This window comes from Thamnophis sirtalis, unplaced genomic scaffold (genome assembly GCF_051295495.1).
Source record: "Thamnophis sirtalis isolate CommonGarterSnake01/CBP01778 unplaced genomic scaffold, rThaSir2_p1.2 scaffold_6, whole genome shotgun sequence".
Classification (NCBI taxonomy): Eukaryota; Metazoa; Chordata; class Lepidosauria; order Squamata; family Natricidae; genus Thamnophis; species Thamnophis sirtalis.
Genome location: NW_028261386.1, coordinates 15,322,112 through 15,349,693, shown reverse-complemented (window position 1 = coordinate 15,349,693; position 27,582 = coordinate 15,322,112). Strand labels below are relative to the sequence as shown.

General features: G+C 40.7%; 1 protein-coding gene across 1 annotated transcript in view; it reads left to right on the top strand.

Moving 5' to 3' along the window:
- P2RX1 (purinergic receptor P2X 1) overlaps positions 1–23,048 on the top strand; it is a 45,943-nt gene extending 22,895 nt beyond the window's left edge. Inside the window, exons 4-13 of the mRNA XM_087717258.1 lie at positions 174–243; positions 7,400–7,496; positions 7,630–7,710; positions 8,608–8,749; positions 12,712–12,842; positions 15,457–15,547; positions 16,342–16,407; positions 19,661–19,762; positions 21,004–21,064; positions 22,185–23,048. Of these exons, the coding sequence (XP_087573384.1) occupies positions 174–243; positions 7,400–7,496; positions 7,630–7,710; positions 8,608–8,749; positions 12,712–12,842; positions 15,457–15,547; positions 16,342–16,407; positions 19,661–19,762; positions 21,004–21,060 (837 nt within the window). The 3' untranslated portion in view covers positions 21,061–21,064; positions 22,185–23,048. The remainder of the gene's footprint in view (positions 1–173; positions 244–7,399; positions 7,497–7,629; positions 7,711–8,607; positions 8,750–12,711; positions 12,843–15,456; positions 15,548–16,341; positions 16,408–19,660; positions 19,763–21,003; positions 21,065–22,184) is intronic.
- Positions 23,049–27,582: the final 4,534 nt, after the last annotated feature.

Genomic DNA, 27,582 nt, shown 5'->3' with positions numbered 1-27,582 from the left:
TCAGCTTTCTACCATTTGCACAACTGAGTTCCTATAGTCACATATTTTTAAAAGAGAACATTTTAAAATAGTGTCATGTTACTGGGCCATGACGTCCAGCAAGAGGGTCAGGAGACTTGCAATATATCTCTGCACTGCTTATTGAATTACTTCAATTTTTCTCCTCTTCCTAGCATCCAGAGTCTGAGAAGTGTAACAATGACAGTACTTGTAATAAAGGAGAGTTTCTTCGCCGAGGTCAAGGTGAGAAATAGCTTGGTACACAGCAAGCTTAATCAGGTCTAATACAGCCCAACGATTTTCTCATGGTCTCCTATCTGAGTACAGGTAGTTCTCGATTTACAACAGTCTATTTAGTGACCATTCAATTACAACAGCACTAAAAAAAGTGACGTATGACTGTTTTTCATACTTACAATGATTACAGCATCCCCATGGTCACATCATGATGAAAAGTAAGACACTTGGCAACTGTCTCATATTTACTGCAGTGTCCCGAGGTCATGTGATCATCTTTTGCAATCTTCTGACAAGCAGAGTCAATAGGGAAGCCAAATTAACTTAACAACCGTGTTACTAACTTAATATCTACAGTAATACACTTAACAATTGTGGCAAGAAAGGTTGTAAAATGAGGCAAAACCCATTTAACAAATGTCTCATTTAGCAACCGAAATTTTGGGCTCCATTTGTGGTTATAAGTTGAGGGCTATCTTTTGCATCACATGATAAAAGCCTGGTTAGTGTTAACCTTGGTTTGATTGTTTTTATGACAATGCAGTGGTCATCAACCAATGGTCTATGGACCACTGGTGGTCGCTAAGATAATTTTGATGGTTCAACAAAAAAATTATTTGCATTTTTTTCTTTTGCACTAAATACCATGTATCTTTTTTAGAAATTCATATTAATGGTCTGCAGGATTTAAAATTACGAGTTTAGTGGTCCCTGAGGTCTGAAAGTTTGGTGACCCCTGACTTAATGTGTCAAATGAACTCATATGATAGTACTAGTTTATAAATCAATGTATTATTGTGAACACAAACAATGCTATTACACTGTATATGTTCGATAAAGAAAGTTACTGCCTTGTTTATATTACTTGTCATGTGATTTATTAGACATGCTTTAAAAAAAAGTTTAAAAGAATTTTCCCAGAATGTTTATAGTCCAATATCCTGTTTTCCATAATGACCGACTAGATTTAATGGGAAGCCCACACGCAACTATAAATTGAGGATGAAATGCCATGAGCTTTTTTTCTTTCAGTTCTCATTTCTGAAAACATGCCTGTTTTGGCTCTTTCCCTGTTTCATTTTGTGAAGAAAGCTTTAAGATTAGTTTTATAGACAAAGTTTTGCAATTTCTTTAATGCAACATATTTTTCATGAGGATATGCTTACATACATACATACATACATATAGCAATAGCAATAGCAGTAGACTTATATACCGCTTCATAGGCCTTCAGGCCTCTCTAAGCGGTTTACAGAGAGTCAGCATATTGCCCCCAACAATCTGGGTCCTCATTTTACCCACCTCGGAAGGATGGAAGGCTGAGTCAACCCTGAGCCGGTGAGATTTGAACCGCTGACCTGCTGATCTAGCAGTAGCCTGCAGTGCTGCATTTAACCACTGCGCCACCTTGGCTCTTATATATACATACATACATACATACATACATACATACATACATACATACATATTCCCTAATTCCATTTTTTAAAATGTTGACACGCTGCATTGCCAGTGAATTTTGAATATACTAAGATTTCCATTTGTATATTGATTCAAAAATCCTAAATTACAGAGCATTTGACATTTAAGAGGTGTACAAAAAGAGAGACTAAGAGAGGGGGAAATGAGGACAGATAATAATCAATGGCCTTGAGATGTTGACTAATTGTTTTCCAGGAGTTGGGGAGAGGAAGGAAATAGGGGCTAAGGTTTTGAACAGAAGCATTTATATTGCAGCATTTTGAGGCTTTTGCTCCATTATTGTTTCATTGTGTGTTACTCTCAAAAGTCTTGTTTTTCTTCAAAGATCTTTCGCTTCTCATCCAAGAAGCAAAACATATTCAAAGAAAAACAACAATGTCCAGTTGCCTCTTGAAAAACACCTTTGGGGCAACCATGACCTGGAGGACTAAGACTCTCCATAGGCATTGCTTGTTACAGTTGATATAAATGCAATAGAGCAGTGTTTCTCAATCTTGGCCATTTTAAGGTGTGTGGACTTCAACTCCCAGAATTCCCCAGCCAGCATGTCCACAACAGTTTAAGATTGAAAAATTTGAAAAAAAAAACTGACATAGAGGGGTAAGAAAAATTAGCAATACAGGTTTACAACCAGTCACTTAAGTCTCCAAAAAAGAGACTTGTGGTATAAATTTAAAGTTCAAACATCGGCCTGTTGGAAGAAATGTCCATCTGGGTTCAGTTCCAAGTGGGGAAAAAGACACTGGATTCATGGAAGTTGCTTGGAAAGAAGGTTTTAATGGTGGACAGGACCACATGCCTTGAAGACGTTGGGCGAAGAGAAAAAAAAGGGAAGAGATGCTGAGAGTGCCTGAGATTTATATCCTCTCTGGCTTTTGAATTTGAGCTTGTATTCTGATTGGTTGTCAGACTTCCATGGGGCCATGCAGGGGCAACTCTGTAGGCTGTCTTGAGTCCCTAGCTTGGTTGAGCCTTGCTGGGTGATGATGTAATGAAAGGCTTTGGGATTCCTATTGTGGCTCTGCCTGAAGGAGGTAGATCTTTGTTATGTAGAACAGACTGGCCCAGGCTACTAAGTCCTCGACTTGCGATCGGTCCTCAAGTCCTTGACTTACGACCGGCTACAAGTCCTTGACTTACGACTGGCAGCCAGCAACAGCCTAGCCGCGCCTGATTGGCTAAGGCGCGGCTGGCTGAGCGCGGGCTGCCAGAAGCACTCCCATTGGCCGCCCTGCTTGACAGCTCCTGTATAAATAGCTGTCAAGCAGGGCGAGGTGCTGAATCCTGTCTGTACATAGTTATTCGTTGCGTTTACAATAAATTGCTGTTCAACTCACCTCAGCTGCCTCAGGCCTCTTCTATCCTTCTATCCTTTACACAGGCCTTAAAGGCCCATTGAGAAAAGTGGGTGGGTGGGGGGCTGCGTTTCTGTCTCCCTTTTAGGGGAAATATTCTGTCCTTTGAATATTTCCTAAAATATTTCATTTTTCTAGGAGATGGTGGGTGCTAATTTCCTACAGACTCTCACCTGCACTACAGTCACATGAGTGGATTTTGGTTACTCGGCAACCAGTCTCCACTTATAGCTATTTGCAGTGCCCCTGGTCACATGACCACAATTTACAACATTCTGCTAGAAACTGGTATTTACTTCCTGTTTGCAACAAAACCACCGGAGAGCAAATCATGAGTTTGCAATAACCATGGCTTTTTCTAAACGACTCAGGCATTTCCTTTACCACTGCTCTCCAAAATGGTCATAAAACTGAGTCCCATTTTACATCATAACTCACTTACAACCACCACAATTTATGAATTGCGGAGCTCAGCTAGGGTTGTAACTTGAGGACTACCTATATAAGAATATAATTATGAGGACACATAGAGAAAGCATTGGATGATGATAAATTAAATTAATAAGTTCCCAAATTCTGCATGAGGACAAGCAATAATGTTAACATTCCAAAAGAATTAAGTTTTCATTTTTAAACTGATTAGGGCACCAACTTATTGCCAAAAATGAAAATATGAATATTAATCTCCCTAGGAAAAAGTTTTATTAAATGTGATTTTTTTTAAAAAAAAATGTAAAAGGGCCAAAATGACATAAATTAGAAACTGTTTATAATCTGGTATTAATCATCAACTGCAAATCAGCTAGGCTCATACAACATTCTAAAGCTCAGGTGTTAGGATTTATTCGTAGTTCACAGCCCTCTTCTTTTTTTTTGGGCTGCGAACAGAGAATGGATCCAACGTAACTGAGCTCTTATCTCCAGCCAGTTCTTCGCAGCTGCCTTTTTGCAGCCCTAGACAGCCGACTCCCGCACTCAGGACAATGATAAATTGTTTTTAAGATAATACGAGCGGGTCGCACTTCTGTGATGTGTTTTTTTTTTTTTAATTATCTAAACACCAGCCTTGTTTTTCCTTTGAACTTCTCTGCGCAATTGGGATACAAAATGGCGTTTTTACTGTGTTGGTGATTGATGACGTAATTAACTGGCTTTATTTCCCCGGAGACCGCTACTCATTAATGAGCAAAATCTACAAATAATTTATTGAGAACTGGCCAGCTGAAGACACTGTTTATCTGTCTATTCTCAGATTTTATCTATAATGTCTCCCAGGTCTAAACAGGCAAAAAAATCCTCCCCCCTCGTGCTTAAAGAACTTGCTACCAAATCGCTGCCTTTGTCTCCTACGCCATCTACTGGAGATTTCTTGACACAGGAGCTTCTCTTTCAAATAATTAATGACTTTAGAAAAGAAATTCAAGAATTTGTGTTGGATTTATGCGATAAAATACATACCAAAATTGCCCAGATAAATGTGAATATGTTTGAAGTCACGTCTACTTTAACAGATTATGTTGAAGAAATGGAGACGAAATTGGAAACTTTGGAGAGGGCTAATTTTAATTTGACTTCTAATATTCAAGCTTTACAACAAGAGATTATTAATAATCAAACACAACTTACAATGATAAATTATAATACAAAGGTGTTTGCAATAAGAGTCAGAGGACTGCCTGAAAAGAAAGGAGAAAATTTGAAACAGACTTTTGTAGAAGCTTTCAGCCAAGTGGTGGGAGGCCCAGGACTTAATTTTGATTGGAATATTCGAAAAATCTATCGCCAAAATTCGCATGTAGCAGAGCAACGACAGCTTCCAAGAGACATAATTATATATTTTTTCACAAGAGAATCCAGAAATGCGATCTCACAAAAGCTTTATAATAGCAGGCTTCGAATCGATGGCCACGATTTGTTCGTCTTTAAAGATATCCCGCTTCAGATGCTGCAAGCAAGGAGAAGTTATACTTTTTTAACCCAAGAACTTAGAAATCGTCAAATAAAGTATAAATGGGAAGCTCCAGTTGGAATCACAGTTACATTTGAAAATCAAAGATTTCGTATTAATTCTGTTTCGGAAGCTCGGGACTTTTATTATAAAACTCTGAAGGCGGGGCTTCTTGACTCACTCGGAAACGCGGAAGGACAAGGTGAAGGAAAGACAAGCAGCAAGTCACTTGGCTACAAGAAGGAGGGAGTTGTTCTCCCCCTACTGGAGAGGCAGAAGAGTGGAAACTGAGGATTCAGTTATATTTTCAAAGCAGCGGGACACGTGGTTATAAGGCAGAGGGTTGCCTTTTCTTTCCGGAAGGACAGAAGAGTAAAGAATATAGACCCAGCGACGTCTTTAAAATACTTTCTAAGCTTTTGGACTGATTAAAACTTTAGGATTTCTGTTTGGTATGAAATGGTAAAGTTGTGTACTGATACGGGACTTTTACAAGACTTATTTGAATTTCAATCCAAACTGCGCATGAAGTGTTTTCTGTGAGGAAAGCGGGGACTAAGATTTATTTGAATTGCGGTTTGGGATGAATGGAGTGTGGGGCAGAAAGGAAGGTGGAGCGGGATATTGATGAAGGGATCTTGGGATTGAACGAACTGGTATGAATTTTGGGCATATATTTTACGAATTTACATGTTTGAAGTATAATATAAAAAGCTCAGGATTTTAAAGTGAAGAGCGAGATCCTAATCTTATGCAATTTGGGCTTGGGAGGAATGGAGACGTGAAACGAAGGATAGGAAGATGAGTAGCGAAAGTATGAAGATAAATTGATTTTTGTATAAACTAATATTTGAATATAAGGTTAAGAAAGGCTATCTGGAGATTCTACAGGAAGATGGGGGTAAATATCAAAGAAGTAAGGGACGAGGACAAAATATAAATGGAATGATTTACACTGTTTAAATTTTAAGAATGATGGGAGGCTGAGCATAATGCAAAAGAGTTTTCAATTTTTTTTATTTACTTTTTTGTTTTTGTTTTCTTTTTCGGAGTGTTCTTTTTATTTTTATTTTCATTATTATTGTTAATAAGATATTTTGAAGGTGAATGGTACTGAACTGTGCCGGGTGTGTGACCTGGGAAGTCGGAGGGGGTTAGGGAAGGGGGTTCATTGGGGGTGGGTGGGTGGGTGGAGATATAGTTTCAATATATAGAACAAGAAGAATACACTTGTATACTGTTGTTCCTTATCTTTTCTTTTTATTTTTCTCTTTTTTTTTCTTATTGCTTTTTTCTTTCCTTTTTTTTTTTGGGTGTAAGGAATAGAGAAATGCACCATAGTGAGAAGTAGAGGAAAAGAAGAGGGAGAAGTAAGGCGGGAGGAAGAGGGGAATGTAAGGAGGATGAGAGGGGAAGGAGGGTGAGGAAGGCGAGAAAGGAAGATAGGAGGGGAAAGGGAAGTAGGAGGGGTGATCGTTGGAGGGAGAAAGGAAAGTTGGAGGGGGAGAAGAAGGGGTGTGTGAAAGTGATAGGTTGGGTTTATGAGTTGTGTTTAGGTTGGGTTTTTTTTTTTTTTTCTTACGATTATATTATTATTATTGCAAATATCCAGTATATAAGTGAATGTACAAAATTGAAAATGAAAATGAATAAAACATTTAATTATTAAAAAAAAAACATTCTAAACCCTAAACTCTAAACCGTTATGTGTTCCCATAAAATGCAGTAACCGAACCAAAAAAAGAAAAAAAATGATTTCCATAACACAGAATCAGGGAGTTCGATGGGACCTTGGATGTTAGCTATTGAGTGTCCTGCTTAGTGGAGGTTCTACTGCAGCGTCTTTTCACTGAATTTTCATCCAGCCTCTGAAGATCTTCAGTAATATGGTTATGAAGTTCTTCCTGTCATCTCCAGCCTGAACTTCTTTCCTTGTAGTTTTAATTCCTTGCTTCTGATCTGGCCCTCTGCTTCCCTCTTCTCCATGATAGCCCTTTAGATATTTGAAGAGATTGCTGTTTATCTTCCCTCAGTAATCTGAAATTAAGTATAGCCAAATCCTTTATCGATTCCTTATGGGATTTGGATTTTCAGCCATCCTCTGAACTCACTCCAGTTTCTTGCTGTAATTTTATTTTTGAACACGGTCTTGAGAACTGGACACATCTTCCCAGATAGTGTCCAATCAGGGCAAAGTAGAAAAGAACAATTATGCCCTGAACCACAAACTACACAATTGTTAGCTTTGGCTTATCCATTTGATTGCATCCTGAATTTGAGAAGCAATAACACAGAGAGAGGAGTAACATAGGCTCTGCTTGGTTCACACTGGGGTCTAATGTGATCTTCATTCACTTTTTGACTATACTTTCCATAGGAATCATGACTGGGAAGTGCGTGAATTTTAGCCGTACACAGAAGACCTGTGAGATATTTGGCTGGTGCCCGGTTGAAATTGATGACAACATTCCCAAGTAAGAAATGGGGGTGGGGAGAGGGTATCTGTTCACAATGATGCTAAATCTCAGGAAAGAATAATCAACCTTCTATGGATACCAGTATTTCCATGTATTTTCACACCTACGCATCAATATTTATGTCTTACAGTCCACCATTGCTTCTGGACGCTGCAAAATTTACCTTGTTTATAAAAAACAGCATTACTTTCCCCAGGTTTGGAGTTTCCAGGTAAGCCAAAGATTCTTGTGACTATAAATTATAGCCGTTTTGTGGGGGTGGATTTTATAATATTTGGTAATCCATCCATCCATCCATCCATCCATCCATCCATCCAAGACATTTGCAGGTGTCCTTTATTTATTTACTGGCTAATAACCTGGCATTGCCCGGGTATTTATTTATAGAGGGGGGAATGTCCGGGCCAAACGTAATTTCAAATTTTCCCCCTTACCAGAGGGAGCCCACTTGTGGAGTACTATGAAACTGTTACATGGCAACTCCATTGCGCTGTACAGTAGAAGTAATTTTACGGCAGTACAGTAGAAGCCATTTTAAGGCTCAACAGGCTGTATCTTAACCGAACACACACCCTGAGGGGTTTTAGGGGTGTCTTACCACAACAATTTCCAGAGTTATGCTGGAACATACATACACATACATACAACCATTTATATATAGATAGATTAAATTTCTGTACTGTTCATCACACCTGCATGACTCTGGATGGTTTACAAATAGAACCATAAAATCATATAAAAGCCATAGATAAAAAAAGTAAAAAATGGAATTAAAACAAAATTTAAAAAGAACAAATGAGAAAGTTAAAAAGGCAGAGTATTGTCAACCCACCATTCACCTCCAAGGTTGGTTAAACAGACTTTTAGAGTGTTGTATATCTTTAAAAGTTTGTCTTCCTGAAGAGTTGAGATGGCTTACCTCCCTGCTTATCATATTTTAATACACCTACCGGTATTATTACAATCAATATTCAGATCTTTATATTTTTTTCCTGTCTGGTTTGTATTGCGATGCTTAAGAGAATTTAACATAATTTGAAAGCAGTTATTCTGTGATCTAAGAACAATGAAACAAACTGAGATGATGCTTTGCTTTCTTCTAACACAGACGCAATCTTGTTGAGCAAGTTAGTGAACGCTACCTGAAAAAATGTGTTTATCACAAAGACAAGGACCCTCTGTGCCCTGTGTTTAAACTTGGACATATGGTGGAAGACTCTGGACAGAATTTTTCTCAAGTTGCTTTTAAGGTGAGAATATTCTGAATGATCAGAGGCACAAAAAGTTGACAGTCCATAAGCCGAGCCACGGGCATCCAACAGAAGCCACAACAATACCACACACATCAGAGAGCAAATGGCATAGATTATGTTATTTACACTGATGAAAGAAATGTCCTTCTGGGTTCAGCTCCAAGTAGGGAAAAAGACACTGGAGACATGGAGGCTGCTTGGAAAGATGGTTTATTATTGGACAGGACCATATGGCTTGAGCCCTGAACAGAAAAGGTGATCACATGCTTCAATGTTGGTGGAGAAAAGAGAAGGAAAGACTGAGATGCTGAGTCCTTTTTTTATGCCCTCTCTGGCCTTTGATCTTGAGCTTGTATTCTGATTGGTTGGCAGACTCCCATGGGGCTATGCAGGGGCAACTCTCTAGGCTGTGTTTCGAATCCAGGTTTGGTTGAGTTCTCAGATGCCATGTGGTGAGTTGGGTAAAAGGCCAATATTATCATGCTTTAATCCCATCCCCCCAGAGCTGAAGTGGAGGTCTTTATTATGTAAAGGGACTAGCTTGCCCCCCCCTCCCCGGTCAATGGTGTCCCTCTTTACCCATGTTAAAATCTGGTCACCTTATTCTTAATGGCCCATTAACAAAGTGGGGATGGGCAGGAAGCTACAGGCAGCTATTCTGTCTTTTAAAACACGTTTCTTTCTTTTCACATCCAGAGAAATATTCTGCCTTTTCAATATTTCCTAGGATATTTCCTTTTTCTGGGAGAGGGCTGGGTGATAACTTCCTACAACACAATGACATAATGTACATAATGACGTCACTTTTTTCTTTGCAACCTCCTGCTGCAGAGGCCATCTGATTTGCATAACTTTCGCAAATGAAGGCAAATATACATGTCCCAGGATAATGTCGTAGGATCCCATCTGGGTCGGTCACTGGGACCAGAGCTTTTGAGCTCGTGCTGGAGCCCATCCTGAGGGACCTTCTCTCTCACCAGAATGTGTCTGCCTCTCACATTCTGGTGAGAGAGAACTTCCCTGAGGATGGGCTCCAGCGTAAATCTGAAAGCTTGGAAGACTAAACATTTGGTCTTGGTGACCGACTCAAATTGAATCCTGCTGCATAACTTTTCTCCATCATATGATTCATGAGACAATTGTCACCCATAAATGAAGATGAATTTCAGGAACAAAAGAGTGTAATTGAGGTTCTGTGTTTACTTAAAACAAAAGCAAAAGGCCTTAGTGCCGTGATGGCGAACCGATGGCGCATGTGCCAGAGGTAATACGCAGCACCAGTGGTGGGATTCAAATGATTTAACAACCAGTTCTCTGCCCTAATGGTGGGCGTGGCTCAGTGGTCATGTGACTGGGTCGGCGTGGCCATTTCAACATCACTCACGTCAATGGGCGCTTCACCTTAGCAGTTACAATGTAATAAGGGTTAACGGGAGAGGCAGTTTCTGTAAGCAGGGCAATAAAGATTAGGCTAGAAACAACACCAGAATGTTTCCTTCCTGCCTTTCTTACAGGATTAGCCCTGTAAAGTGGAAAGAAACAAAAGGAGATTTTTTTCCAACAACCGGTTCTCCGAACTGCTTAAAAAGTTAACAACCGGTTCTCCCAAATAGGTGCGAACTGGCTGAATCCCACCACTGCACAGCACCCTCTCTGATGGCACACGAGCCGTCACCCCAGTTTAGCTCTGCTGCGCATGTGCGCTCGCCTCCTACCAGCCAGCCGGTCTTCAGATCTCTGCTATGCATGTGTGGGACATGGGCTGAATGTGCGGGACTGCACACACATTGCATTTAGGGGCTTCGGCAGAGGTGGGTTCCTATCATTTTGCACCTATTCGGTAGAACCGGTTCCTCAAATCTACTGAAACGGTTAGAAGAGGTTCCACCAGTGGACCCGGAAAGCAGGCCACACCTACAGAAGAGGTTCCAAAAAATTTTGAAACTCACCACTGGGGTTCGGGTGCAAACGCATTTGCTCACGTGTGCACGCGCTTTGGGCAGTCAGTCCAGAAAAGGTTAGCCAACATTGCTGTAGCCCATTCCTGGAGAATGATTGGATATTTTTACACTGATTAGTTGCTTCATGGGCCAACATATCTGAGGAATCCACTAATCTCCGTCTTAATGTTCTCTGTGCAATGAAAATAAGACAAATGCTACTTGTTAGTATCATGCCCCATGGCAAGTCAGGGATCACCAGAAGGGTCATCAAATTTTACGCCAGAGTAAAGTGCAAACAACACTTTAACTCAGGTCTGGGGAATAGCTCTAAGCTCTCCTCCTATCCCTATAAATCTTCCTACATGTTTGAAGCACCCAGCTGAGGTGTCAAACAGTATTTTCTCAGCACCTCATTCCAGAAAGTCAGAGGCCATCTCTATATCCTATACTGATAAATTCCACAGGTTAACACAGTGTCAAGTGAAAAATATCTCACCACCACTCTGCTGCTGGCTGAATTTCCCGCTATCTAGCTTTTATTGTATGACCTCATATTATGAGAGGAGAAAACAGCTGTGCACTTTTGCAGTATCATGCTGCGCTGTACAGAATTTATTTGTAGACTTAAAGGATGTCCATTTTAGTGTATGATTCTTGCATACATTTTCCTTTTATATTCTTTTTAACATAGCCACACCTTAGCTGCAGTGGTAGGTGGCTCCCAACAGGTCGTAGCCATGAATCTTGCTTCTTCTGTGTTGGTGTTCTTTGTTTTCTATATACATTTCTTGAAGGATGGCCATGTCTATGTTATTGTCCATAGACATATTGGCTCTAGAGTCTATAGAGATTCTCAGTCATCCAGGTCATGGTTGTCCCAAAGGTGCTTTTTCAGGAGGCAACTGGACTTTCTTGTTTTTTCTTTTGAAGACACTTTGCTTTTCATCCAAGAGGTTTCTTCAACTCTGACAGGATAGTGGGGAATAGAAGGATTTATATTCCTTGCAGGCAGTTGGTCATTTGCATCTTTTTAGGGGGTCATTGAAGCACTTGGAGATTTATCTGTGTCCTCAGGGTCCCCTGAGTAGTGCTCTTAGCTCCTGTACTCTGCAATTTTTCCCCTCTGGAAATCCATTCCTACTCCCACACCATTCAAAGGTTGTTCATCCCAAATTGTACAGCTAAAAATCTATACAATTGCAGACTACAGGAACCAGAAGCACTACTCAGGTGACCCTGAGGACACAGCTAAACCTCCAAGTTTATCTAAAGTTTATCCTCTAAAAGGATGCAAATGACCAGCTGTCTGCAAGGAATATAAATCCTTCCATTCCACACCATCCTGCCAGAGTTAAAGAAGCTTCTTGGATGAGAAGTGAAACGTCTTCAAAGAAAAAACAAGAAAGTCCAGTTGCCTCCTGAAAAAGCACCTTTGGGATTGGCTCTTGAGTGTGTTGAGATCCTTGACATTGATTTGGCAGATTCAAATAATATTCCCAATCTCTCTTGTCATTTGGGCCCGAAAAGGTCTAGAAAATGGCCTAGACATTGGTATTTGAACATAGATATTTTTAGCATTTACATTTTGTTGTGGTTTATTAATCTAGGTGAAATGTCAATTATATGTTGCTAGTCTATGCATGATATGCCATAAATGAATGAATGAACCTCTTTCCCGTTTTGTGCTCAGATGGAGTACACAAATAAATCACAGTTTAAAACTAAGTGGGATTATACTTGATTAGTATTTGGAATAGACTGCCAGAAAATAACAGGCCTTAAAGTTGGATTGAGAAGTTGAAAGAAATGTTCTGAAAATTGCCAAGAAAACTTCATGGACAAATCCAGAAAATCACCAGGAATTTAGGCGTTAAGGAGATGAGTTCACCCTAAATGAAATTTCAACTTCACCTTCTATTAGATGCCTTTTTCTCTAAGTAGCCTCAAATATTCTAAGCAACTCATGAACAAAAGCTATTGTGGTCCTTACAAAAAGTGCTGCTTCTGTTTGGACAGGGTGGCGTTGTTGGAATCACCATAAATTGGGACTGTGACCTTGACTGGTCTCTGAAATACTGTGTACCTGTTTACAAGTTCCATAGGCTTTACGATGAAGACAGTAACGTCTCGCCAGGCTATAATTTCAGGTATGTATTGATTTTTGTGGTTGTTTCATTTAGCATACCACATTTCAGCTAGTATGAAATGAACAAGGAAAGAGATATCAGGGGAAAATGAACGAGGAAATAAATATCAGGGAATTAAAGTCAAAAGCCAGAAGCCAGGAAGTCCAATGGAAATTTAGGATTTAACCTGGACGCTTTGCTATTTCATCCTAGGTGAATTGAGTGACTTTTTGAGAGCATAAGGATATGCCATTGTGTAGAAAACCCAAACTAGTAAGCATGAAGAAAACAGCACACAAAGGAATGGATTATTTGCATAAGGCCTCCCTCAACATAATCTCTATTTGCAGTCTCTGGACATTTGCTTTAAAAAATAAGTAATTGTAATATATGTCAGCCTATATTCTCCATACTTTAGAATGATACTTGCTAGTTAGGTTTGGAAGTGGAAATTCTGCTCCAGCTCAATTACAGTAGACCTGCACCATCCTGTGGCTTGCTGAGAACACTGCATGCACATTTGGTTACATTGCATTTGCTACACATGTCAAAAAAATCCAGTGATTCTCAATGTGTTGGGGATCCTTAAGACCCTTTCAGGACCTTGCAGAATTAAATAGTTTCAAAATTACTCAGTTTTACTTAGTAATATAATAAATATGAATGGAAAAACCCAGATAACCACAGCTTTTTAAGGTCCCTAATCAGTGGTGAAATTCAATTTTTTTTACTACCCGTTCTGTGGGTGTGGCTTGGTGGGCATGGCAGAGGAAGGATACTACAAACTCTCCATCCCCTCCCCAATTTCAGAGAAAGGATATTGCAAAATCCCCCTTCTTGCGCCAGCCAGAGGTGGTATTTGCCAGTTCTCCAAACTACTCAACATTTTTGCTGCTGGTTCTCCAGAACCTGTCAGAAGCTGCTGAATTTCACCCCTATTCCTAATCATTTTTAAAAATGTAAAGAAGTTCTGAGACTGAAATGTTTGAGAATCACTAAGATAGTATATCTTTTCGCTTTGTTGTTGTCAAAATTTTGATTTTGATTATAAAAAGATTGCTCTAGTTTCCATCTCCCCTCACCCCAAAATATAAATGGGATGGTTAAAGGGCAAACCTCCCGCCACAATAATATTGACAGCTAGACAACCCACGATTGGTTGGATGATGTTTTATTCACCTAAATAAAGCAACAGAATGGCCAAGTCAAAAAAAGCAGTGGGAGCAGAATAATTTCCCAACTTCCTATCTGCTTGACTATGGTTGACCACTCTCTGCCAGTCAATGGTGGGACTGGTCTATCCAGCCTCCAGAAGGTTATGGCAGGATCAATCTATGGATCAAACATGAGCCAAAGTGGTGCAGTGGTTAGAGTCCAGTACTGCAGGTTACATCAGCTGACTGCTAGCTGCAGTTTGGCAGTTCAAATCTCACCAGGCTCAAGGTTGACTCAGCCTTCCATCCTTCTGAGGTGGGTAAAATGAGGACCCAGGTTGTTGAGGGCAATAGGCTGACTCTGTAAACTGCCTAGAGAGGGCTGTAAAAGCACTATGAAACGGTATATAATTCTAAGTGCTATTGCTATTGTTCTATCTAATCTCCAGTGGCTGAAAGAAGGGACCATAACCCTAACTCTAATATTCAGGCAGCTCTTAATGTGAGAATCAAAGGATTCCAAAACTATCTGGGGTTTTTTTTGGTGTGATTTTATTACTTGGTTCCATGTCTTCATACTTACCCTTGTGATATATAGTCTATAAAGCTCTATTGCTAAGTGTAATCATCTGTTGCATACATGTCCAATAATTCAAGGCCAGGTGACAGTATTTAAGCTTTGCTGGCTGGGGAATTCTGGGAGTTGAAGTCCTCCAGGCTTAAAGTTGCCAAGGTTGGAGACCCCTGGCCTAAGATGTTTAGGACCAGTTTATAAGAATAGCCAAATGAGCCTGGCCATTCTTTTGAAGATCAGCAGCACAGCCTGATCCTTAAAGTAAAGGTAAAGGTTCTCCTCGCACATATGTGCTAGTCATTCCCAACTCTAGGGAACAGTGCTCATCTCCATTTAAAAGCCGAAGAGCCAGTGTTGTCTGAAGACGTATCCATGGTCATGTGGCCGGCAAGACTTAATGCCAAAGGAGCACAGAATGCTGTTACCTTCCCACCAAAGGTGGTCCCTATTTTTCTACTTGCATTTTTACATACTTTCAAATTGCTAAGTTGGCAGAAGTTGGGACAAGTAACAGGAGCTCACTCCGTTACGCGGCGCTAGGGATTTGAACCGCCAAATGCCGACCGTTCTGATTGACAAGCTCAGCGTCTTAGCCATTGAGCCACCTTTTCTAATCCTTTTCTGATCCTTAGGATCCTTTTCTGATCCTTAGCTGATCTTTATAGCTTAGCAATACAAGCATTTACTTTTTTGTAGAGACTTTATTTGCATAGAACACTCGCCCAAGGATTGTAAGACAGGTCTAGCTTTTTTTAAAAAGCGTTTATCGAACCTTTTAGTACCTGCTTTGAGTAAATGCTGTCTAGAAATATAGCTTACAAATATTTTAAATTAATCAGTACCTCATTGATAATAACAATCCTTTGTTCCAGCCCATCTCTTGCTTTCTCTCCTTTGTTTTTGGAAGGTATGGCAGATATTACAGAGAAAATGGGAGAGACATGAGGATTCTGTACAAGGTGTTTGGCATCCGATTTGATATTTTGGTGAATGGGAAGGTAGTGCTTGTTTTTGTAAAAATTATTCCTTCCATTGTCTTAGTCCCCTGGCTTATGTCTAATAAAACTGTCCTTCTCACAAACAGGCCAGTGGTGGGATTCAATTTTTTTTTTTACTACCGGTTCTGTGGGCATGCCCTGGCTTGGTGGGCGTGGCAAGGGAAGGATACTGTATAATCTACATTTCCATCCCACTCCAGGGCAAGGATATTGTAAAATCCCCATTCCCTCCCTACCCCACTCAGCTGCTTTCCAGCTCCGTTCTCCTGTGCAGGGCAACAGAAGAAGTCTCAGCTGATCAGCTGGGACTCGGGAAGCAGTGAATAGATTGGGTGGAGTCAGCGAGAGGTGGTATTTGCTGGTTCTCTGAACTACTCAAAATTTCTGGTACCGGTTCACCAGAACTGGCTGAATACCACCTCTGAAACAGGCATTATGTTGTCTTGTAATCTCAGATTACTTTATATGCCATGAACTGTGACAGGTCTTCATCCAATCTATCACGTTAAGTAGGCTACCTTTCCTCAAAGTTCAAGGTGGCATAAATAGTCTCTCTCTCTGTCCTGTTTTAACATGACCACAAGCTAAGATAACTAAGACAACACAGTGATTGACTCTCAGTCACTGTTTACTTTATTACTAGAGGAATAGCTAGACTAATTGCTACTGACTGTGCTTAATTAGTCAAGGAAAGCTCAATTGAGGTCTTTAATTGGTGACAGCCCCAATAATAGCTACTGTATTCACATCTTTTCCCAGCATCTTTGAACTTTCTTTTTCCTCTCTTTATCCAGGCAGGAAAATTTGATATTATTCCAACAATGACTACTATAGGTTCTGGGATTGGTATCTTTGGAGTGGTAAGTGCCTAGGTTTTTTTTTCTGTTTCTATATTTTTCTGAGATCTTAAGATTTTACTTACAGTTCATAAGATCCCTAAAACCTTTGCAAATCTCATAGAAGTCCTCTTCGAAACTTTAGCATGCAGGATTCCTGATATTCTTAGCATGCCCATGTAACATTGCTACTATGGAAACTGCATTGCCTGCTAATTAACCCTATGGAGTTTTAAAGAGACAAGCACAGCTTTAAAACCTAGGTATCTCCAATATGGCCTGCTCTGAGTAGAATCTGCCCATTTGGTAAAATGCCACCACCCCGCCCAAGCAGGAGACCCTATCTACACCATTTCTGACAGATGGCAGTCCAATCTCTTCTTGAAAGCCTCAAGTGATGAAGCCCCCACAACTTCCGAAGGCAACTTCTGTTCCATCGGTTGATTGTTCTCATTGTCAGAAAATTCCTCCTTATTTCTAGATTGAATCTCTCCTTGATCACTTTCTATCCATTATTCCTTATCTGGCCTTCAGGTGCCTTGGAAAACATTGGACCTGCAACAGGTCACAAGCCACTTTTTTCAGCGCCGTTGTAACTTCAGAGTGTCCCTAAATGAAAGTTTGTAAGTCGAGAACTACCTGTACTTTGGCTGCTCCTGTCTAATATGAATTCTGTTCCGGCTTCTACTGGTGGATCCTAAGATCTGTTTCTGTAAGTCTGTAGAAATTCTCAGTCATCCAGGTCATGGTTGTCCCAAAGGTGCTTTTTTAGGAGGCAACTGGACTTCCTTGTTGTTGTTTTTTTTGAAGACATTTCATTTCTCATCCAAGAAACGCCTTCGAAGAAAAAAGAAGCACCTTTGGGACAACCATGACCTGGATGACTGAGAATCTCTGCAGTCTTTTAGTTATACAATTTGGGATGAACACCCTTCAAATGGTGTTGGAGTAGGAATGGATTTCCAGAGGGAAAATTGCAGACTACAGGGACCAGGAGCACTACTCAGGTGACCCTGAGGATACAAATAAACCTCCAAGGGATTCATCAACCCTCTAATAGGATGCAAATGACCAGCTGTCTGCAAGGAGTACAAATCCTTCCATTTCTCCACTATCCTGTCAGAGCTGAAGAAGCTTCTTGGAGGAGAAGTGAAACATCTTCAAAAGAAAAAAAAAAACCAAGAAAGTCCAGTTGCCTCCTGAAAAAACACCTTTGGGATATTTCTGTAAAATCACACGATCATTTCACCATCACTCCCCCTTCATTATCTTTATCCTTCAAATATTGACATGGTTAAAAAGGTAAAGGTTCCTTTCGCACATATGTGCTAGGCATTCCCGACTCTAGGGAGCAATGCTCATCTCCGTTTCAAAGCTGAAGAGCCAGCGTTGTCCGAAATCGTCAGTGTGGTAATGTAGCCGGCTTGACTAAGTGTCAAAGGCACGTGGAATGCTGTTACCTTCCCAGTTCCCACCAAAGGTGGTTCCTACTTTTCTACTTGTATTTTTACGTACTTTTGAACTGCTAGGTTGGCAGAAGCTGGAACAAGTAACGGGAGCTCACTCCGTTAAGTGGCACTAGGGATTCGAACCGCCAACTGCTGATCTTTCTGATCAACAAGCTCAGCGTCTTAGCCACTGGGCCACCACATCCCTGTAGACATGGTTTTCAGGGGCTTTTAATATCAGAGAACTTGTAGCACAGTTGTATTTGGTGCTTTAGAGTTGGCACAACATTCTAAAAACGTCAAATTCTAAAAACACAAAAGGAGAAATAGGAGAGAAACCCACACTGATTTTTTTTTGTACAAACACGCACAGTGGTCACCTACACATTGCCAAAATAATGCATTACATTGGCAGAAGGAGACACAGCATGAAATGTGCTTGATTAACTGAAATATTGAAATACAAATTTAAGAAACATTACTGTAATTTAAAAAGGAGGAAGCATCATGGAGAAAACTGGCTGAAAGGATTTTAACTACAGTATTCAGTCTGCTGCCTAGATACCGACTGATTGTGGACGTGCAAGTGAGGACAAGCAGCGTTTATTAGGGAAGTTATATTCTCCAATAGAAATCATGTATTTGTGAGCTTTTTGTCTTTATGGTGGAAGAAAGAGAAAGAAAGGGATCAGGTTAGGCAGCCAAAAAAGCCAAGGCAATCCTAAATTGCATTGACAGAGGGATATAATCAAGATCAAGTTGATGTACTAATATCACTCTATACAGCCTTAATAAGACCACACCTAGAATACTGCATCCAGGTTTGCTCACCACGCTATAAAAAAATGTTGAGATTCTATAAAGAGTGCAGAGAAGAGCAACCAGAATGATTAGGGGACTAAAACATATGAAGAACAGTTACAGGAACTGGGCATGCCTCGTCTAGTGAAGGGAAGGACCAGGGGAGACATGATAGCAGTTTTCCAATATTTGAGGGGCTGTCACAGAGAGGAAGGGGTCAAGCTATTTTCCAAGGGACCTGAAGGCCAGACAAGGAATAATGGATGGAAAGTGATCAAGGAGAGATTCAACCTAGAAATAAGGAGGAATTTTCTGACAATGAGAACAATCAACCGATGGAACAGAAGTTGCCTTCGGAAGTTGTGGGGGCTTCGTCACTTGAGACTTTCAAAAAGAGATTGGACTGCCATTTGTCAGAAATGGTGTAGATAGGGTCTTCTGCTTGGGCGGGGTGGTGGTGGTTTGAGGAGTTGGACTAGATGATCTACAAGGTTCCTTCCAACTCTGTTAATCTGTTAAATCTGTTAAAATTGAGAAGTAGACTTTAAGAATATCATGTTTGTAATTGAGGGGAACAGACCAAAAAGGAAAAAAGCAGGCGTCTCTTCACTGTTTTTTGTGTTCCTAATTTCCTAGTGGTCAGTGGTCTAAAGGGACCAAGAGTCGGTGTTTCTACAATTTAGATCCAATGGTATCGAAGTCAAAATGTGATAAATAAAAATGTAGTCACATAACATTTCCAAGAGAGAGAGAAAAAAAAATGAGTAAAGTCAGGGCAGTAGTTTACAAGATTATTCCTTCTGTAAATTATTATGGATGCCCATGATCCATGGTATGCATGATCCATGATACAATACTCAATTGTATTAAATGCAAGGATAATACCTGTCAGCCAACCAACCATTAGAGATCTCTATGAAAATGTTGGTGGTGGTTGTCCAGTTCTACCTCACCATATCTTTTAGGCTATTTCAATATATGTTAACTATATTGGTTTGCAGGTTTCCAATATGTTTTGTTTCTGGTAGGCCTCTGTACTTTGTGATCTGCTTCTGTTAAATTTCCTATCTAATCGGGACTACTATAAGCAGAAGAAGTTCAAGTATGTGGAGCGGCATTCTATCAATTCTGTGAGTAGAGATCCATCTTATTCAGCTATGCACTGAAATATTGTCCTTTTCTTTTTGAAAAGGATGCTAAGCACATTTTTAAATGGAAATCAGAACTCCAGTGACATCCTTTCTCATGTTCTGGATTTCTTCTGCCTAATCAGATTGACCATTGAATCCTCAGGGGAAGGAACTGTTGTAGAAACTGTCTTTTGTGGGATAACATGTTTACTGAGTGCCAGTAATTTTTATGATTCTGGTATATTTCCATACATTCTTCTTCTGCCCTGCCTTTCTGGTTTGAACTTTTAGATTTGATTCCCTATCAATACACAAATCCTGGGCCTTTGACTCCTTCTAGAAAACTCAATAGTAAACACCATTTATCTCTCCAGACATACAATTTCAACAATTCTGCCCAAAAGGTTTTGTCCATGGCAAGGTAGACATTTATCCTGGAGTAATCAAGTATAGATATGCCTCAATATATGACCATAATGGAGCCCAAACCTTTGGCTGCTAAGCAAGACAGTTAAGTGAGTTTTGCCCCATTTTACAACTTTTCTTGCCACAGTTGCTAAGTGAATCACTGCAATTACGTAAGTAACCCAGTTGTTAAGTGAATCTGGCTTCCCCTTTGACTTTGCTTGTCAGAAGATTGCAAAAGGGAATCATATGACTTCCGAACACTGCAATCGTCGTTAATATGAGTCAGTTGCAAGGGTCTTGATTTTGATCACATGACCATGGAGATGCTGCAATGGTCATAAGTGTGAAAAATGGTCATCATTTTCAGTGCTGTTGTAACTTTGAATGGTCACTAAATGAATGATAGTAAGTTGAGGACTACCTGTATACCAGAAGGCAAAATAAAAGACCAATCAAAGCATAGAGAAGTCAGCAGAGTGGAGGAAGACTATGATGCTAATGTAAGGGCTAATTAGAACAAGAATCTTTATTGAAGTCATGCCTGCCTCAGATTCAATGCAGAATACAAGGTAGTGTCCCATCTAGACATCAATCAGATCCAGATCGGCTTAGCTTCCAACAAATTGGGATATTTGGATAAAAGGATGTTCTGTGGGATGGAATCTTTGCATCCAGATGACAAAGTTCCTGTATTATGCACCTTTCATTCAGATCTAAACCCCAAAAACATTTTAGCCTTTTGCATCAATCATGTAATGTTAGATAAAGAAATATGCCTCTCGTTTTATTGAATAACATTTATATCTTATAATCTTGTACAATAATATTCTTAGGATAAAGAAGACATCGACATGAGCAACTCACAAGGGAAGGAAAAGAGTTCTCTATGAAATTGTAAGTGAAAATGGAAAATAATGTTCATAGGAGAAATAATCTAATCCCCATCATGCTGTTTGCATAATTAAATGTATCTTCCCTCTTGCTTCCAAATCTCAGGAAAGATGTAGCTTAGTGTTGGTAAACGTTTTCGGCACCAAGTGCTGAAACGGGAGCGTGCATGTACATGTGCCAGAAACTCAAAGAGCAACTGCCCGGCACACATACATGTGCTGGGTAGCTGCTCTTCCAGTTTACAGCATGTGCACCGGGCGGCTGCTCTTCCAGTTTCTGGCATGCATGTGCGCACGAAGACCAGGTGGCTCTGCCTGCATGCTACCTCCAGCATGCACCCCATAGGTTTGTCATCACGGACATAGTTTCTCCGAGATACAGAAAGCAGAATCTAATAAAAGATTGAACATCATTGCCATCAAATTCCACGCCCTGCCTTTATCCATGCCTAGTAAAAGCCAAGATGTTCCCATTGATTCTCCCATACAATTTTATCCAAATAGCACGTTTTTACATGGTGGTTTTTTTTAAAACTTGAAAATTATCGTGGCACGACAAAACTGTGCTCCACTAAAGCGCACCCGATTAAACCGCGTCGCTGACGTCATCAGCAGCGCGACAACAGCGACTGCAGAGAAAAAAGGGTGCTTTAAAAAGCGCTTTGAAAGCAAGCCGATTCAAGTTAAGGTAAGGGTTAGGTTTAGGTTTAGGTTTAGGGTTAGGGTTAGGGTTAGGGTTAGGGTTAGGGTTAGGGTTAGGGTTAGGGTTAGGGTTAGGGTTAGGTTAAGGGTTAGGGTTAGGTTTAGGGTTAGGTTAAGGGTTAGGGTTAGGTTTAGGGTTCGGTTAAGGGTTAGGGTTAGGTTTAGGGTTAGGTTAAGGGTTAGGTTTAGGGTTAGGTTTAGGGTTAGGTTTAGGGGGGGTTAGGTTTAGGTTTAGGGGTTAATTTTAGCTTTAGCGTTCACAGCGTGCTTTTTTCGTCGCGCTGTGATGACGTCAGGTACGCAGTTTCGTCGAGCGCGCTTTAGTCGAACACGGTTTTGTGGTGGAACCGAAAATTATATTGTCTGATTGTCAAGAGTTCCAACTTTGTGTCATCTTCCTTTCTTTCTGATTTGTGCCAAAGGTGGGATTTGATCAACCTTGTTCCCTTACACCCTGGACTTACTTCCTGAGATCCTGTTTTAAAGAATCGTTCAATGCTTTCAGCACAGAAACACTGGACCCCCACCAGGAATATGGATTTAAAGTCACTCCGTCTGGAACACTTTACACTTCAGTTATGTTTTTACCACAAGGTGGAAGGTGTTGCATATGTGCCACTTTGTAGGACTCCAAGGGTGCAGGAAACAGAAGCTGTATATAATGGTTTGTTATCTTGTAGATCAAAACAAATTATAATGCCAGTGTCAGGCCTGGAAGCAAACCTCGAAGTCTTCTTTTGTTAGGGATGTTAATTGGAACCAGGAAAGCCAGGTTTTTATCAGGTATCTGTGAGCTGCCTCACACCTGCCAGAGGCTACTAGGCTGTGTGGTTACTTGAAACTAGGCAGCCATTTAGAAGGGCTGTGTGGAGTTTTCTCAGATGAAAATGCTAATTTCCCTTCACATTCACCAGGACTACAATTCCCAGAATTTCCCAGAGAGCTACAATAGAAGAATCTTGCCACATGGCCATTTCTACATACTTTGGCTGGCAGGATCAAACTACTAGATAAAGTAGAAAAATGTGGGTTAGACAGCATCATCACCAGATGGATTCATAACTGACTGACCAACCGCACTCAACGTGTAGTCCTCAATGCAACTGCATCTACATGGAGGGAAGTATGCAGTGGGGTACCCCAAGGCTCTGTCTTAGACCCAGTACTAAGACCCAGTACTAAGATGAAGATGTTGAAGTACTCTTCAACATCTTCATCAATCATCTGGACAAGGGGATAGATGGGGAACTCATCAAATTTGCAGATGATGCCAAGCTGGCAGGAATAGCCAAGGTGGCGCAGTGGTAAAATGCAGCACTGCAGGCTACTGCTAGATCAGCAGGTCAGCGGTTCAAATCTCACCGGCTCAGGGTTGACTCAGCCTTCCATCCTTCCGAGGTGGGTAAAATGAGGACCCAGATTGTTGGGGGCAATATGCTGACTCTCTGTAAACCGCTTAGAGAGGCCTGAAAGGCCTATGAAGCGGTATATAAGTCTACTGCTATAGCCAACACTCCAGAAGATAGGCTCAAGATATAGAAGGATCTTGACAGACTTCAACGTTGGGCACTATTTAACAAAATGAAGTTCAATGGTGAAAAAAGTAAGGCTCTACATTTAGGCAAGAAAAACAAAATACACAGCATAGGTGGTACCTCTCTCAATAGTAGTAACTGTGAGAGGGATCTTGGAGTCCTAGTGGACAACCATTTAAATATGAGCCAGCCGTGTGCAGCAGCTGCCAAAAAAGCCAACACAGTTCTAGGCTGCATAAACAGAGGGATAGAATCAAGATCACGTGAAGTGTTAATACCATTTTATAATGCCTTGGTAAGGCCACACTTGAAATACTGCATTCAGTTTTGGTCGCCATGATGTAGAAAAAATGTGGAGACTCTAGAAAGAGTGCAGAGAAGAGCAGCAAAGATGATTAGGGGACTGGAGACTAAAACATATGAAGAACGGTTTCAGAAACTGGGTATGTCTAGTTTAATGAAACTAATCAAGGAGAGAAGCAACTTACAACTGAGGAGAAATTTCCTGACAGTTAGAACAATTAATCAGTGGAACAACTTCCCTCCAGAAGTTGTGAATGCCCCAACACTGGAAGTCTTTAAGAAGATGTTGGATAGCCATTTGTCTGGAACGGTATAGGGTTTCCTGTCTAAGCAGGGGGTTGGACTAGAAGACCTCCAAGGTCCCCGCCAACTCTGTTATTCTAAATTTTAAAAGATAGCTTGTGAGCTTAATGGCACCACTGAAGGCCTGTATTATGCACACACACATGTATACACTCTGTTTCTCCACACACAACCTCCCCTCCCTCCATTCTTTGCAATCAGTGGCATCAACTCCTGTTCATATTCCATGAATTGGGAAAATAGAGCTGCAGAGATTTATTTTGAAAGAAATGTTGTATTTTGTTGAAAATAGAGGAAATGACAGAAAGAGAGCAATAAAACTAGTTTTGATACTACCTTGACTTGTTATGCTCCGTGATTCCCTTTATGATTGTGTACATATTGTCTCAAACGTCTGCAAGCTCTCTCTCTCTCTCTCTCTCTCTCTCTCTCTCTCTCTCTCTCTCTCTCTCTCTCTCTCTCTCTCTCTCTCTCCCTCCCTCCCTCCCTCCCTCCCTCCCTCTCCCTCTCCCTCTCCCTCTCCCTCTCCCTCTCCCTCTCCCTCTCCCTCCCTCTCTCCCTCCCTGCCTGCAATCTATCTGGGAATAATGTGGACAAAAATGAAAATATAGATAGATTTGTATCTAGATCTCAAAAAACCTGCAATATGGCAATGTGAAGATTTCCTTCTTATTTTAACCAATGTTCAGAGCGATACAAAGCTTTGACATAAATAGCAACAGGTTAGGTAAAGACCCAATGTAGTTGGGTCTCTATGCTGCTGAATCAAAACAGTTACAACATATTATTTACGTGTTTCTCATTCTTACACATTAGTATGTCAATCAAGATCACTTTCAACAGTTTGCAATAGTATGTAAAGTCAAAACACCTGGTGCATTTCAAATAATTAAAATAAAATATTAAAAGCCAGGTTTCATAAGGTGCCTGGAATGACATTGGGGAATGTCCTCAAAAAACAAGTCCAAGGAAATTGTAGGAGAACTTAATCAGTAAGTAGGATGATCCAGTAGGAAAGACCTCATGCTCTCCAGCTATGTGGAGCTTTACCAGAACTTTGACTTCCAACCAGAAATAATTTTAAGGTCATTTTCTTCTAGTAAGGCGAAAAGTTAAAATAGCAGCCAAAGCTGATAAAAAATACTTATGTTTTTTGGGGGGGGGGCGGGGGGGTTGGTTGACAGAAAACTATAAGAAAAGTTTTGTTTCCATTGCCAATCTTTATCCTGCTTTCTTTCAAGTTGCCACCAGCCACTTGGCTTGCGTCCAAAGCAACGTTGGTTGGATGCAGCTTCAGGCTCCCTTGGATAAGTCAGAAAAACTGGAGGAAATATTTCAATAGCCGTACAGCTAAGGACAATCTAAACCAGTCGTCTCAAGGCCTGAGGCTAAGCTGAACACGATATCCTGGGGATATTGTGTTCGGAAAAATAATCTGGACAAGAACAACATTTTCTTCAGGCCCATACTTAGTTCACCTTTTTAAATCTTCAAACCCATAAATCATCATATAAGGATTTCCATCTTTTCAAAACTAAGCTATATTTTATTAAACCTGATCTAGCCCGTTCCCAACAGAAGGAAGACACTCGAGGGAACAACGTTTCAACCTGGAAAAGTTTCAGATGTGAGTGTCATCATACTGATAGAACACAACTCCAAATCTTCTCATAAAGTTTTCTAGAAGTTTCATGGAAATATTGAAAAGCTATGGAAACACAACAGAGCTCTGAAGACACCAGATACCAATTCCCATGCCTCCAAGCCTCCTGCTTCCAAATCTCTCAGTAGATATAAAATATCAAAACCCACTAAGGGCTAACTCAATCGCATACATGCATTTATAACAATTTTTCCCATACAGTCCCAAAGATGTATGGGACTTGTATAATAGTATACAAGCCATGATGGGATGCAATCTGTTTAACAACTGGTTTGGTGTGCACGCGCTGCGTTAAAAAAAATGCCCATTTTAAACTTAAAAACCTACTTTCTATGTCAGCGCCGGTGAGTAAAACAGCTGGCCAATGTCAATCCGCTGTGCTGCACAAATCAGCTGAGCTAAAAAAAACAGGCAAATATAGGATAGAGAAGAGTAGGGGCAGATGGACGGGCCTACTGCTCATTGGAACTACCGGTTCACCTGAACCGGTCCGAACCAGCTGAATCCCACCCCTGTATACAAGTTGTATACAATTATACAAGTTGTATTCTTGTATAAGATGTGTGGGATGTATAATTTCATGGTAGTTAGAGGCTATCATTAAATTAAAAGATGCTTGCTTCTTGGGAGGAAAGCTGTAGCATATTAAAAAGCAGAGACATCACCACCTTGCCAACAAAGGTCTATATAATCCAAGCTACAGTATGGATTTCTCAGCAGTCATGTATAGCTGTGAGAGTTGGGCCATAAGGAAGGCCGAGCACCAAATAAGTTGTGCTTTCAAATTATAGTGTTAGGGAAGACTTTTGCAGGTGCCTTGGACTGCAAGGTGATCAAATCAGTCAATCCTAAAGGAAATCAACCCTGACTGTTCTTTGGAAGGGCAGATACTGAAGCTGAAGTTCAGGTATTTTGGCCATCAAATGAGAAAGGGGGACTCATTGGAAAAGACCCTGATGTTGGGTAAGGTTGAAGGCAAAAGGAGAATGGGATGGCAGAAGATGATGGTTAAAGAATATCAACATAGTGGGCATGAATTTGGGCAAACTCCAGGAGACAATCAAGAAGGGGCCTGGGATGTTATGGTCCATGGCAGGGGTCCACAACCCGCAGCTCTGGAGCCACATGTGGCTCTTTCATTCCTCTGCTGTGGCTCCCTGTCGCCAGTCGGCACCACAATTTTCAGAGGAGCTTTCAGTTTGGGGCGGGAGCAAGGTGCGCCAGGAGGAGACTCTATGGCAAGGGGTGGGTTTTCCGGTCAGCTCCACAACTGATAGGGTTTTCATTTAGGACAGGTAGAGGAAAAAGTAGAGGACACTGTGCTAGGAGGAGACTCTATGGTGGGGAAACCAGACTTCCGGTCGGCTCCAGAATTGAATGGGGGGGGGTCTTCTGGTTAGGATCTTTGTGGCTCTTTGAGTGTTTAAACCATGGTCCATAGGATCATGAAGAGCAGGACATGACTTAACAGCTGAACCATTTTGTTATTATCAAACAGTCCCAAAATTTGGCACTATCCAGTTGTATTGATTGCAATTTCCATCATCCTCAGGCAGCCTTGATTGGTTCTGTGCCATCAAATAATTATAAACTCCTAGGGACCACATATTTAGATTTTCTCCATTAACAACATATCTTTAACCTGTTTTTTTTTCAAGTATCCTAAAGGTGCACTCATCAACACCATAAATGAATCCCTTCACCTTGCTGCTGGTCATCCTCTTCTTCTCTTTCTTTCCACCTTTTCCAGCATGAGAAAATTCCTTTTCATGAGATCAAGCAGCATAGGCAAGCTGAATGGCTGTTCCAGACTAGGAATGCGAGACTCCAATTTCAGTTCCCTCAGTCAGCCACGAAGCTTTGCTGGATGACCTTCAGCTGTCAAATCATGGGATAATATCTCTTGCAGGGTTGTTCTGAAGAAAGAATGCAAGAGACATCCAAGCAATATTTCTTTCCTGAGACTCTGTGACCAGTGACCTAGATCAGTGGTTCCCAAACTTGGCAACTTTAAGA